The following is a 14,362-nucleotide window of genomic DNA, read 5'->3' as shown; positions in this document are numbered from 1 at the left end:
ATAGTGCATACAGATTCCATACTAATCCCATAGAAAAATAAATGTATTGTGACATGGTCCATCAGATGCCATATGTACAGAGCTATTCTCACAGGCTTAGCTTTGTGCATGAAGCCTAAAGCTGAGCTGCTATACCAAACAGAACCTGTGGACAAAGAGGCGTTTTTTTCTGGAAGAAGGAGGCAACGTTTTTCTAATCTCATACAACCTCTTTACAACCACTTTTAAATAGGGCCATGTGATAATCCTAACTGCCCTAGGCATCAGTTTTTCAATGTGGCTTAATTGCAAAGTAGTTAATAGCTAAGATACAGTAACTGGAAAAAATATAACACATCGTAATGGGATAAAGACTTGTGCCAAATGACACCGAACCCAAAGTTTATAGAATAATAGATTTTCTTTAAGTGTTAATTTAGTTTTACTCAGTGAGAACATAAAGAAGCTCAGCTGGTATATGACATTTTGACATTCTGCATTACTATACCTCACTTGGGCCTATCATTCTAATCTTGCATACTTATCTAGTAGGAAAAATATTACAGTGTGTGTAAATGTAGCAAGGTCATATTTTTACAGTATGTGTCACATGTATGTGCTGTGTAAACAACGTACATTTACATAATAGGTCACAAGAAGTGCAGCAAGTGCAATTCGGCTCCTTCATGGTTGGTCTGCCAAGCACCGTGTAAGGGTGCATTCACACGACCGTATGTGTTTTGTGGTCCGCATGTTGCGGAACACACACGGGCAGCCCTTGATAGAAATGCCTATTCTTGTCCACAATTGCAGACAAGAATAGGACAAGTTTCATCTTTTTTTGTGGGGCTGCAAAACAGAAGTACAGTGTGCCGTTCGCATTTTTTGCGGCCCCATTAAAATAAAGTGGACCCATAAATACTGTCGTGTGAATGTACCCTTAAACATAACTTTAAGGCTAACTTAACACCACAGAAAGGCATCAATGAAAAGAAAGTCGTTAAAAACAGATCGTTTTGCTATTTTTAACGGGCATTTTTTTGCACCGTTGAATGTAGTCTTAATTTAGGACAATTGAAAATTCTATTTCAGCCATAACAATTTCCCAGGGGTTAAGACAATGGGGTCGATTGGGCTACATTCACGCATCCATTTAGCATTTCAGAAACTTTTTTTTTTAACATCTCAACCCCTGCAGTGCCCTCAGAGTACACATAATGCCCCCTCCCATAGTGCCCCCCTAGTGCCCCCCAGTATGAATAATGGCCCCCGTAGTTCCCCCCAATATAGAGAATGCCCCTGTTAGTGCGCCCTAGGACTTATAATGCCCCCATCAATAAATGACTCACCTCATCCACTTGCACACACATGGACAGTCGTTCCTCACTTAATACAGAAGGAACTGCGGTCCCAGCGTGATGATGACCATGTGCTGGGACGTCATTGGTCAGCAATTGCAAATGGATCTGCCAACAGCGAATCTTGATGATTTGCGTGCCCAAGTACATTCAAGACAACCATTAACAACCTCATTGATAAGTGTGTAAGTGTGTGTATTTCTGTGTATGGAGCTCATATTCAATACCTGAATAAATCAAGATAATAACATAATTGCACAACTTTTCCTTCTTGGTGTTACATTTTTAATGTTTAGGAGTGAAGGCTGTGTTGAATTATGGTGGTTCATGATTTTAAAAAAAGTAGCCTATACTTGACAAACGTTTGGTACACCACTTGGCACCTCAGGGTAAGGGTTTTGGTTCTCTCCCTGGTATGAAGATGGAGTCCATGTGGTTTCATATTATCAAGCCATAGGCACTTTGAGTCAGGCGTATGGAATCTCAGTGGCTTCTCATATTCTTCTATAGAATACATAATGCTTGAAGAGTAGTATATACGCATAATGGAACATGCCACAATTTCTGTTCTCATGGAGTTTATATGAACCAGTGAGAAAAGGCTCCTTGTGCCTTAATATTGAATTAGAGGAACGTAGACATAAATTTTAGGTCCTTTGCAGTCAATGTGGCTATCCATACAAGACCCATAATACTGCAGCCAGCTGTAGCCATGGAAGAGATAAGAAGCGTGGAGAAGGAAGGAGCTTCTATAGCAACTGTTATCAGCATTTTACGCTGCCCGCTATCAGTTTTATACGCCCGAGAAACCCCTTTAACATACAACACAGAGAAGAATGAGGAATTATCATGGCACTGATAGCATGAAGCCAAATGCTTTGTGATGATTCTGGACCATATGGAGGGGTAACAAAGCTTATGTTTGCATATTGAATTATAGTCAAATATTACCTGATAGGCTACGTTCACACTGGCGTTTTGGCTTTCCGTTTGTGAGATCCGTCCAGGGCTCTCACAAGAAGTCCAAAATGGATCTGTTTTGCCCTAATGCATTCTGAATGGAAAATGATCCGCTCAGAATGCATCAGTTTACCTTTCGATCAGTCTCCATTCCTCTTTGGAAGCGGACACCAAAACCGACCGCCTGACGAAACTGAGCCAAGCGGATACAATCTGACACACAATGTAAGTCAATGGGGACGGATCTGTTTTCTATGACAGAATAGAAAACGGATCCGTCCTCCATTTACTTTCAATGGTGTTCAAGACGGATCCGTCTTGGCTATGTTAAAGATAATACAAACGGATCCGTTCTGAACAGATGCAGACGGTTGTATTATCTGAATGGATCCGTCTGTGCAGATCCCTGACGGATCCGCACCAAACGCGAGTGTGAAAGTTGCCATAACATTGAAATCAATGGACAATTATCCATGGTTCTGGAAAGCTGAGCGTGGGTCATTACTGTCAGTCTGCCAAATTCTGCATATAAATTATTACATTTTGGGATTCATTTCTTTTTTTTTTTCTAAACATAATTTTAGATAATGTTAAAGGAAATGTGTCACCAAAAATCAGATCGCAGCACATATACTTTTTTCTAATCTCTTTTTGTTTTCTCCTTGCGGATTTCTTTATTCTATTTCCTGAACATGATTATGGGGCGGCCATCTTGCCTGAGCTATTCTTAACAGCGTTTAGAAAGCATTAGGAAAATTGCTTTACGGCAGCCACATGGTCCATAGACACAACGGCCAGGAGGGGACCTCAGTATGGGAGAGTTTTCTTGGCATGTTCTATAACGTGTGAGGAGATCATTGTACAAGGAAACAATAGATAAGCATTCACAATCACCTATTGTGATCGGTGGATCCTGTCTTATCTACACACAGAGGTGATATCATTACAGGTAGGATTAGAATGGCAGATAAGCAGCTAACTGCGGTAAAGTGATCTGTGCAGACCATGAAGTGGAGGCTATTATTAGGCTTATTAGGCTTAGTTGCCAGTGTGAAAACTGTAGTATTTTATGGTTTTTGTCTAAATATAGATATTAAAAAGGTAAATAAAAAATAACATCATCAAAAATTCTTAGAAAATATTTTAAACATAAAAACGTGATTTAAACAACAGTTAATTTTCTGATGACACATTCCCCTTAAGCATCATTATGTAGTATCAAGTGCTTTCCCCAATACTGGAATCAGTACAGTACCATGTAGACAAGGCACTGCTGTACTGTACTTCTATATGCAAGTAGTCTTTAGGCCAAGAATAGAACGTCTGTTCCTAGAAACGTCGGAAGGAGAAGAAGCTCATAACTACAGTCTTCCTCGGATGACAGGGCATGTGTCTACTATAGTTATATTCCTTGGAAGAGAATTGTCTGATGAATGAAGTTTGGTCCCTGTGCCCTCTAATGATGGTGTCCATGAGTAAGAACAAAGAAGGGTTTATAAATCCACACCAAGTAACATTTTTGGCACTGACCATGTTAGTCAGGTGGCTGATTTTATTTTACAACCTGCCTTGAAAAAACAGCAGATGTGATGTGGTTGGTACTGGTATGCATTAAGCCCCGTTCTCAAACCCGTGAGCAGGTGGTCAGTGATGCATCCGTGAAGTTGTCCGTGAAGGATCCGTGTGTCCGTTTTTTGCTGTCCGTGTTGCATCCGTGTTTCACTGACACTGAACAGCTGAAAAATAATTTTCAAAGCATCTCTTCTTAATGATCCGTGAAACACGAATGCCACACGGATGGCATCCGTGTTGCATCTGTAGTTTTCACGGACCCATAGACTATAATGGACATGATGGATCCGTGAAGACGGACAAAATACAGCGTGCATCTGTGCTAAAAACACAGACCCACGGACCGTGGTAAAACACTGATGTGTGAATACACGCATTAAAATGGATTGGGACGTGTGCTGTGGTGCAGAGGTACCAGTCACACCGAGGGCCTGGTGCCTGAGGAGGGTCAAAGGCTCGTCTGCCGCGTAAGAAAACATCAGCATAAATGGCACATATTAGGCGGTGGCTCCATTGGGACTACCATGATGTCAACAAATGGAGGAAGTTGACAGTAGCAGTAAACAAACAGATGAGGTAGGGGGTGGCACAGCCACACAGACAATTCAGCGCCGGCAGTCAACGCGGTTCACATGGCTGGCGAGGACACACACGACCGGTGGTGCGCAGCTGGACGTAGCTGGTAAAGTGCATATAGTACCGGTGTAGAAGAAGAAATAAACAGCGGCACTGTGTGAGTGCCTGAGGACGCACAGCCTGAGGAAGCGCATGTAGTGCGAAACGGCCACCGCTGTTTGATGCGCGCTTCAGAATTGTCCGCCCCCTGCCACACTTGATTTTGGAATAAAGCTGCTGCCATTTTCACACACTGGTGAGTGCTGCTGTTTATTTCTTCTTCTACACCGCTACAGTAGCAGTAAGGCCTCTCTCACATGGGTGAGATTTCCGCGCGGGTGCGATGCGTGAGGTGAACGCATTGCACCCGCACTGAATCCGGACCAATTCATTTCTATGGGGCTGTGCACATGAGCGGTGATTTTCACGCATCACTTGTGCGTTGCATGAGAATTGCAGCATGCTCAATTTTGTGTGCTTTTTCACGCAACGTAGGCCCCATAGAAGTGAATGGGAGCTGCGTGAAAATCGCAAGCATCCGCAAGCAAGTGTGGATGCGGTACGATTTTCACGCATGGTTGCTAGGAGATGATCGGGATGGGCCCCCGATCATTATTATTTTCCCTTTTAATATGGTTATGAGGGAAAATAATAGCATTCTTAATACAGAATGCATAGTAAAATAGGGCTGGAGGGGTTAAAAAAATAAAATAAAAATTTAACTCATCTCATCCACTTGTTCGCGCAGCCCGGCTTCTCTTTTTTCTTCAGGAGCTGGGTAAAGGACCTGTGGTGACGTCACTGCGCTCATCACATGGTCCGTCACATGATCCATCACCATGGTGATGGATCATGTGATGGACCATGTGATGAGCGCAGTGATGTCATCAAAGGTCCTTTACCCAAGTCCTGAAGAAAGAAGAAAGAAGAGAAGCCGGGCTGCGCGAACAAATGGATTAAGGTGAGTTACATTATTTAATTTTTTTAACCCCTCCAGCCCTATTGTACTATGCATTCTGTATTAAGAATGCTATTATTTTCCCATATAACCACGTTATAAGGGAAAATAATTACATCTACACAACCTTGAACCCAAACTTGAACTTCAGTGAAGAAGTCCGGGTCTGGGTACCACGCATTGCACCCGTGCGATAAATACTGAACAACGGAACACAATCGCAGTCAAAACTGACTGAAATTGCGTACCTACTCGCGCGGGTTTGCCGCAATGCACCCAGGACGCATCCTGAGCCAAAACATGACGTCTGTGTGAAAGAGGCCTAAGCAGGTTAGAATCCCTTGAAAATCTCTTAAAAATCATGCCAATAGTTTGAGTATGTGTTAAAAATAACAAATTGGGACAGACAGTAAGACACGGTTCATTTAGCATTCTATAGGTGTTACTTAATTTGGTCAGACGTTTCAGTTGGTGCTTTGCATCATCTGGTTTTCCATATGGTCCACTCTCATTTACACTTTTTGTTGGGAATTCTGAAGTACACATACAGACATATGGGGGGGATCTCAAAAGGAACCATGTTCTTATAAGATGGTCTACAGTATCTCCTTCTGGCAACAGTACATTTCTTCCAGCTATGATGGCATTAGGAGGCAGAGGCTCGGTTTTACTTGATAAGGTCTGGAATCGGATATTCTAAATTCCAAGGGTGATTTGATATTTTAGCGCATTATTCAGTACTGACATATAATGATTTTCCTTTTAATTGCACAAAGTGGATTACCTTCAATGGTGGAAGACCAGGAGGGGCCTGGATCTGGACATCCTCTTTTTCTGAAATAAAAAGCACTGGATTTTTATGCAGCTGCCATTGGGGGGAAGGGGGCGGGGAGTCAGTGCAAAGAGATTATTACTTTAATTGCATAAATTCCTAAGCAGTGAGCTCCTCCTAGTGGTGGCTGCAGGTAGAAAGTTTTGTAATACAGTACACACATACTTAACTAGATACTAAATAAACTAGATACTAGATCAGGGATCAGCAACCTTCGGCACCCCAGTTGCTGTGAAACTACAACTCCCAGCATGCACACTTTCTTGGCTGTTCTTGTAACTCCCAGAGAAGTGAAAGGAGGATTCTGGGAGTTGTAGTTTCAGAACAGCTAGAGTGCCAGAGGTTGCTGATCCCTGTGCTAGATACTAGTTGTGTTAAGCCAACACCTCCTATTGCTTTTAAATAGCTTTTGTTACAGAATATCACTATTAGGCCTCTTGCACACAAACATTTTTTTTTCAGTTTCCATTCTGTTTTTTGCGTTCCGTATATGGACCGTATACGGAACCATTCATTTCAATGGACCCCAAAAAAACTGAAGGTACTCTGTATGCCTTCCGTTTCCGTATTTTCGTTCCGTTCAAAGATAGAACATGTCCTATAATTGTCCGCATAACGGACAAGGATAGTACTGTTCTATCAGGGGCCAGCTGTTCCGTTCCGTAAAAAAATGAATTTACACGGACGTCATCCGTATTTTTTGCGGAATGCAAAATGCTGAAAAAGCCATACGGTCATGTTCAATTGGCCTTAATTTAAGAAATTTGAGTTAAGAGTTTGAGTGCTAACTCTGCTCCATCTGTCTATTATGTGAAGAGAAACAGTGATTTAGAACTTTATAGGCTGGAGGAGATTTGTTAATGTATTTATGCCAGGTCCTTGGTGTAAATACCTTGAGAAATATGCTGTTCAGAAAGAGTGCCATCAATTTGCAGCACTTGTTCCACTTTTTCTAATTCAGAAGTTGGATACAGTGGGTGAGGATGAGACACATTTTTTAAAATTTCTTCTGCTCAATAAAAACAAAACAAAAAACAAAGCGTACATTCTTCAGAAATCTGGGGCATTGCGCTTTGCGTGCTGGCAAATTTTGCTATGGGAGCCCTATGAGATTTGTGTGCACCCTGTTGCCACAATATTACTGGTCGTATTAGGGCTCATGCACACGACATAATTTGCGGAACGGAACAGCTGGCCCCTAATAGAACAGTGCTATCCTTGTCCGTAATGCAGACAATAATAGGACATGTTCTATTTGTTGCGGAACGGAAATACGGACATACAGAAATAGTTCCGCATACGGTCCGCAAAAAAAAACTGAACAGACACGGAAAGAAAATACGTTTGTGTGCATGAGCCCTTTATACGGAGCCTTCTTATTATTCATCTGGCTTGTAGCTGTAATGTTTGGACTATGTAGATGTTTGCAGCCATAGAGTTGAACATACAGTAACAGACTTTCCCATGGCAATCAAACGTTACATAATGAGAAGCCTGCTCTTGGTTACGGGTTGCTCTATACACACTTACCCATAGTATTGTATTGGTGAAACGTCAGTGCACTCAAATGCAGTACCAAACGGATATGTTTAAAGGCCCTTTTTCATGGACTGATGATCGGTTGAACAAATGTTTATTTCTGATGATTTCCCCATGTAAACTTGCTCAGCGATCAGCAAACATTTGTCTGTTGTGAATCACATCTTTTATACAGGTAGAAAATTGCTTGCTGTGCAAACAGGAGGTGATGTGCTGCTGACAAAGAATGGGGACAGTTCACATCACCGTTTCATTTTCCATTATTCTGATCCGTTAGAAGAACAGAAAAAAATCAGGATCCTGTAAAAATAAATAAATAAATAAAAAACGGAGTCTGCGCATCAGTTATGCACATTTGGCATCTGTTTGAGTCATTTCCGTCTAAGATGCCTTTTTTACGGAAAAAAATAAAACGGCATGCAGAACTTTTTTTCTTCTAAAAAACGGATCTCAGATGGAAATGGCTCAGATGCCAAATGTGCGTAACTGATGCATAGGATCTGTTTTTTTTAGAGGATTTAAAAAAATATATATTTCTGTTATCCTGAAGGATCAGAAGAACGGAAAATGAAACGATGATGTGAACTCCTCCCTTACTCTGTGAGAGAAGGGATTTAAACAAATGACTTCAAGAAGGATTGGTTAAAGGGGTTGTCCAATCTCATGATTGGTGACTTATCCTGAGATTGGCAGGGTCTAACTCCCGGTACCCCCGCTGACTAGTTATGCAAAGGGGACACTACACTTGTGCGAGTGCTGTGTCCTCATCAATGCTCACCCGCATGCTGAATTCCTTCCAGCGGCAGTGCAGTGTAATTACAGCCTCCGCTCTCGCTCACTTGAATGGGACAGACCAGATAGCTGTAATTACTCTGGCGTGCAGGTCAACATTGATGAGAACACCAGGATTCCTGGGAATTGGACCACCGCTGATCTGATATTGATGACCTATCCTGAGGATGACCCACCCAAAGTAGTGAACGGAGGGTGGACTTGGATGCATGGCTGCATTATGCTCACTTTCAGGGTCCCATCATGGAGATACGAGTGGGTCCCAGATGTGGGACCTGACCTATCGGACATGAATGGTATATCCTAGTGATGGATATTGAGAGTCTGAGATGGAAAAACCCCTTTAACTTGAGGTCCTGTTTATCAAAGGTCAGCAAAAGGAGCAGAATTTGTGTGCAAAAACAGCAATTGTGACAAAGCCTGCCGCCAGCCTGCACGTTCTAACAATGAGGCAGTGGCAGGATGTCCTTCTCCTCTCTGCTGCCTGGAGCTGGAGGTGTTGATTCGTGGTGAGCGCGTCCTGCTCCCTCCCCCGCCTCCACCAGCATCCTGTCATCTCTAGCGTTTTTGTTCAAGCATAAATGTGTGATTGTTGTTTATGGAGCCAAAATAAGCCTGATAATAGCCCTACCCCAATAATAAGCCCTAACCCTTTTTTCGGAGAAAAAAATAATATAAGACCCTGTCTTATTTTTGGAGAAACACGGTATTGAGGGTAGCGCCTCTTTTAGCCTGAGCAACACCCATCTGCCTGGGGCTTCTGAGCAGAGTACGTATGTAGCTGGTTCCTACACTGCCCTGAATATTGTAGGCTTAGGAAAGTCCAAAAGAGGTGGTATATTAGTGTTAGGTACCCATCTGCGGAAGCCACCTGGTAGATGGGCCTGACACATGTTTGATCAAAAATGTGCGCAAAGAGCTTCTATTTTTCCATTTATAGTAGGTATAATACCACTTTAATTTAGAATGATCCCCATTTCTCATCTCTGTTGTTTGTATGTGAAATGTTGTACTGCCATTTTGTTCAAATTAGACATACATGTTCAATGAAACTGGGCGTTGAGTGAAAGATCTTTCTGGGAATGTTCTTTCAAAGAAAGATCTTTTCTCCTTTAAATGAAAGAACTTTCATCCAACTATAAGATGACAAACACGGCCAACGTTTTTTCAGACAATAATGAACTATCATTGGGAGGCTAAAAAGACTGTTCCTTGTTAAATTTCATCTGACGAACATCCATTTTGGTTAAAATCATCCATCTGATCAACTTTAGACTAATGCATATGGCCACCTTTAGGCCTCCTGCACACGACCGTTGTGTGCACCCGTGGCCGTTGTGCCGTTTTCCGTTTTTTTTGCGGACCCATTGACTTTCAATGGGTCCGTGGAAAAATCGGAAACTGCACCGTTTGGCAGCCGCATCCGTGAGCCGTGTTTCCTGGCCGTGAAAAAAATATGACCTGTCCTATTTTTTTCACGGCCAACGGTTCACGGGCCCATTCAAGTCAATGGGTCCGTGAAAATCACGGATGCACACAAGATTGTCATCCGTGTCCGTGATCCGTGTCCGTGATCCGTGTCCGTTTTTTCCTATCATTTCAATGGCAAACTTGACTTAGATTTTTTTTTCATTTTTCATGTCCGTGGATCCTCCAAAAATCACGGAAGACCCACGGAAGAAAAAACGGGCACGGATCACGGACCTACGGACCCCGTTTTTGCGGACCGTGTAAAAAAACGTTCGTGTGCAGGAGGCCTTAGTCATAGCTGTCTAATTTTCATATAGGATTTTCAATAACAGCGATATTTAGGGTTACTATAGCCTGTCTTTTTTCCTCAACAGGGAGCTTCTTGACACCACATGCCGTATTGCCAACACACTGAAAAAGTATGGAGTAAAAAAAGGTGACAGAGTGGCCATCTACATGCCTGTTTCACCCTTGGCTGTGTCATCCATGTTGGCTTGTGCAAGGATTGGAGCTGTTCACACCGTTGTCTTTGCTGGTTTCAGTGCGGAATCCTTGGGTGGACGAATTAATGATGGTAAGTAGTATTTTACTTTCAAGTTGTACCACATTATCCTACAATATTTTACAGAAATACAAGGTTACCCTTAGATACTCCGACTTTGGGGAAATCCACTAAATCCTGCCTGAGGGTCCATTCTTTTCTCATCTGTTCTTCACAAAATCGACTACAAGATTCCTCACGTGCCTCTCCCCTACTCTGGAACTCTCTACCCCAACACACCAGACTCTCCCCCAACACCCAAACCTTCAAAGTGTAACTAAACTTTATTAATACTGTTCGAAATGCCTTATAATGACTTTTTTGAAATATGCTTTTTTTTTTTTTTACATTTTTACTGACAAAATAGGCAAGCCAAAGTTCACAGTGTTTATAGTGCTTTTGAATCCGTATACCAGTACACTGCTGACATATATGCGTTGTACAGGTGTTTGGATTCCACTGTAGTGCAGGCATAGGAGTTGTAGTGAGCACTGTTCTGGCAGGAGCACACTCCACTTATTCTGCCTGTGCCCCCACTGAAAGCTCTGCATAGCACATCAGTGCAGGAGACCCTATGCCAGGCCTCAGCTGAAGGTACAGGCAGAAGCAGGTATGTGTGCCACTACAACCCCTATGCCTGCACGCCCTTATGTCTCTATAACGATCAGCTGGTAATGGTGAGCAATGAAATGTATTAGTTTAGTCCCCAAAAGTGGACTGGGAACTTAAAGTGGTCCTGAAAAAATAAATTAAAAAAGGTCTCAAGTTGTAGGCAAGCCTTAAAGGGGTTGTCCAAGTTACATTTATTGATGACCTATCCTCAGGATAGGTCATCAATATCAGATCGCCTGGGTCCGACACCCTAGCTGATCAGCTGTTTGAAGAGAAGGAGCTCGCTGTGCCAGCGCCGCCTCCTATTCACTGTTTACCGTCTCGCCATTGCATCTGCAGAGGTGAGCAGGCGTAATTACACCCAAGCCGTCCTATTCATTTCAATGGTATGGATCGCTCCTATACAAGTGTATGGGAACGATCCGTCCCATTGAAATGAATAGGACGGTTAGGTGTAATTACACCTGCTCACCTCTGCAGATGCAATGGCGAGACGGTAAACAGTGAATAGGAGGCGGCGCTGGCACAGAGCGCGCCTTCTCTTCAAACAGCTGATCGGTGGGGGGCCGGGTGTCGGACCCCAGCCGATCTGATATTGATGACCTATCCTGAGGATAGGTCATCAATAAATATAACTTGGACAACCCCTTTAATTGACAGAATACAGGGCATCTCTTGTAGGCAGGGACAACAGAAGTAGGCATGGACAATACCAGAAACAAGTAGGCAGGGACAACAGAAATGGTGGGGCCAGTAATACCGTTGTGCAACACAAAATATCATCCGAGAAAAACAAAAAATCAAAATACCACAGTGCAGCATAAAATACTGCCCTATGACCATACAGAGGATGGTGATACAGTTCGAGTCGGGAGAGCAACCGGTGGCTGCTGGTCAGGTGCATAAATACTTGATGCTCCTAGCATTCATTTATGCTGAGATCATCAGGTCGTTATATACCTGGTGGATGTGACGAGGTTCGGGTGGCCCCTGTTAGCATCAGCCCATTGGGCAATTTCATGGTAGGGTATATGGCCATTTCACCCTTGTTAGTCGCCCAAATGCAATGTAATGGACAGTAGCAAGGTGTTTTTAAGGTGACAGAGAGCCATTTATCTACCGGGCTCTTGTGCAGTTGCACAAATTGTACAGATGCTAGTATATTTGGCCCTGGTCACATCTCCAAAACTAGACCTGTCTAAAAGCACTTTGCACAGCCCAGATAAACATCACCAAACAGTGCCCCAAGAAATTGTTCTATATGTGCTGATAGGAATAACAGCTAGATTGATGGAAGTGGGCTTGTGGTTAGATCACACAAATTAGATGTTTACTCTCCAGTTCTATTGTCTTTCTGATCACAAACACCAGATGTGTCTAGCATCTGCTCTCCCCCCTGCTCCACAGAATTAACGTGCTCGTTAATGAGGAATATGTAATTGTTTTCCTAAATCACCATTTGGCTGACAATTATTTTATGTTCATGGCCAGCTTAATACTTAGTGACTGCTGATGATCATGCTTGTGGTAGGGCATACAAGTTGAGTTCAAGATAACATGAAGGTTACTTTTGAGGTAGGTTGTAGTAGGACACAGGTAGGTTGTTGATGAACTGTTGAGACAAGTGCTTTATGTTGCTCTGTTTCTGAGAGAAATGTGAATGAATATGATTAGTAGATTCTACCCTGTGAATATCAGTGTGAGGGGCCCAGGCTATGCTTTAGTTTCTCAAGTTCATACCCCATTAGTCATGGTTCTATTTAGGTTCATGAATTTGTTCTGTCATCATATCAGCCAATGCAGTAATTCAAGTCAATGAGACAGTGCCAGCTACTGTATACTGTCTATCTATCTATCTATCTATCTATCTATCTATCTATCTATCTATCTATCTATCTATCTTCTGTCTATCTATCTGTCTGTCTGTCTGTCTGTCTATCTATCTATCTACCTACCTACCTACCTATCTATCTACCTACCTATCTATCTACCTACCTACCTATCTATCTGTCTGTCTGTCTATCTATCTATCTACCTATCTATCTATCTATCTATCTATCTATCTTTAATTTTTGCAGGATGTTTTTGTACCATTTCCTAGATACCTCACTGTAATGTCTATACATAATAGAAAAATTGTTATAGCACTATATAGCACTATAGCACCAACATACAGATGTAGCAGGGGTAACACGCACTCCTAACTGAAATTTCTTAACTCATTGCGTTATCTTGAAACAAAAGCCATTGAAAAGCAATTGCTTAACGCATTTAGTTGCATTTAGTTTAGATAACACGTCTCAAAAAGCATTTGTGTTAACCCTGCTACATCCGTATGTATCGCTGTACTGTGCATATAGAAAATATTTAATCACCTATCCAAAGTCCCGGAAACCCCCTTTAAGACTGCCATTTCAAATGCCAAAGTTTGAAAACCTATTTTGGAGTGGTTTGCACTAAATGTATTAAAAGTTGCCTCTTAATTAGGGATGAGCGAACTTGATGTTTTCAAGTTCGGGTTCTAGGGAAATTCAGTTATGGATTCTGTTTTCAAGGAATATAGAGGAATTCTATCATGGAATGCACCACAGAAGCCTTTAAGAGGCATTCCGTCATAATAGAAGCCTATGGGCAGCATAACGGATATGGACGGTTTCCGGTATACAGGACAGGACTTAACGGAAACCATCCCGGATCCGTTATGCTGCCCATAGACTTCTATTAAGACAGAATGCAACACGAAATGCCTCTTAAAAGCTTCCGTGGTGCATGCCGTCATAGAATTCCGTTATATTCCGTGCTGACGGATTCCATCATGGAAATGCCCCAGAACCCAAACGCTGAACCTGAACTTGAAAACATCAAGTTCGCTCGCCCCTACTCTTACTAAATGTGGTGTATTTTGAAGTGCCTAAAAGCCCAAAAAATGAAATCTAAATCTGCACTAAAAATGGGCCACACATTTTTAGTTGATGCCAAGCCGGGCAATTACATTAATAAATTTAGTTCATTGTACTAATTTTGTCATTTGAACGGCCCCTTGTGCTGGTATAGTGAGAACAAAAAAAAAGTTGCAAATACCAGTGACCCAGCCGGTATCTCAGTTAACATGAATATAAAATGCAACAAAGGTA

General features: G+C 42.3%; 1 protein-coding gene across 1 annotated transcript in view; it reads left to right on the top strand.

The window, feature by feature from the left end:
* The window catches only part of LOC122934184 (acetyl-coenzyme A synthetase 2-like, mitochondrial), a 110,045-nt gene that overhangs the window by 30,366 nt on the left and 65,317 nt on the right, over positions 1-14,362 (top strand). The window contains exon 3 of the mRNA XM_044289458.1: positions 10,450-10,649. Coding sequence (XP_044145393.1) covers positions 10,450-10,649 — 200 coding nt within the window. The remainder of the gene's footprint in view (positions 1-10,449; positions 10,650-14,362) is intronic.

Source organism: Bufo gargarizans, chromosome 4, assembly GCF_014858855.1.
Source record: "Bufo gargarizans isolate SCDJY-AF-19 chromosome 4, ASM1485885v1, whole genome shotgun sequence".
NCBI classification, from domain to species: domain Eukaryota; kingdom Metazoa; phylum Chordata; class Amphibia; order Anura; family Bufonidae; genus Bufo; species Bufo gargarizans.
Note: the sequence above shows the minus strand (reverse complement) of the source record. Positions and strands in the feature narration are given on the sequence as shown.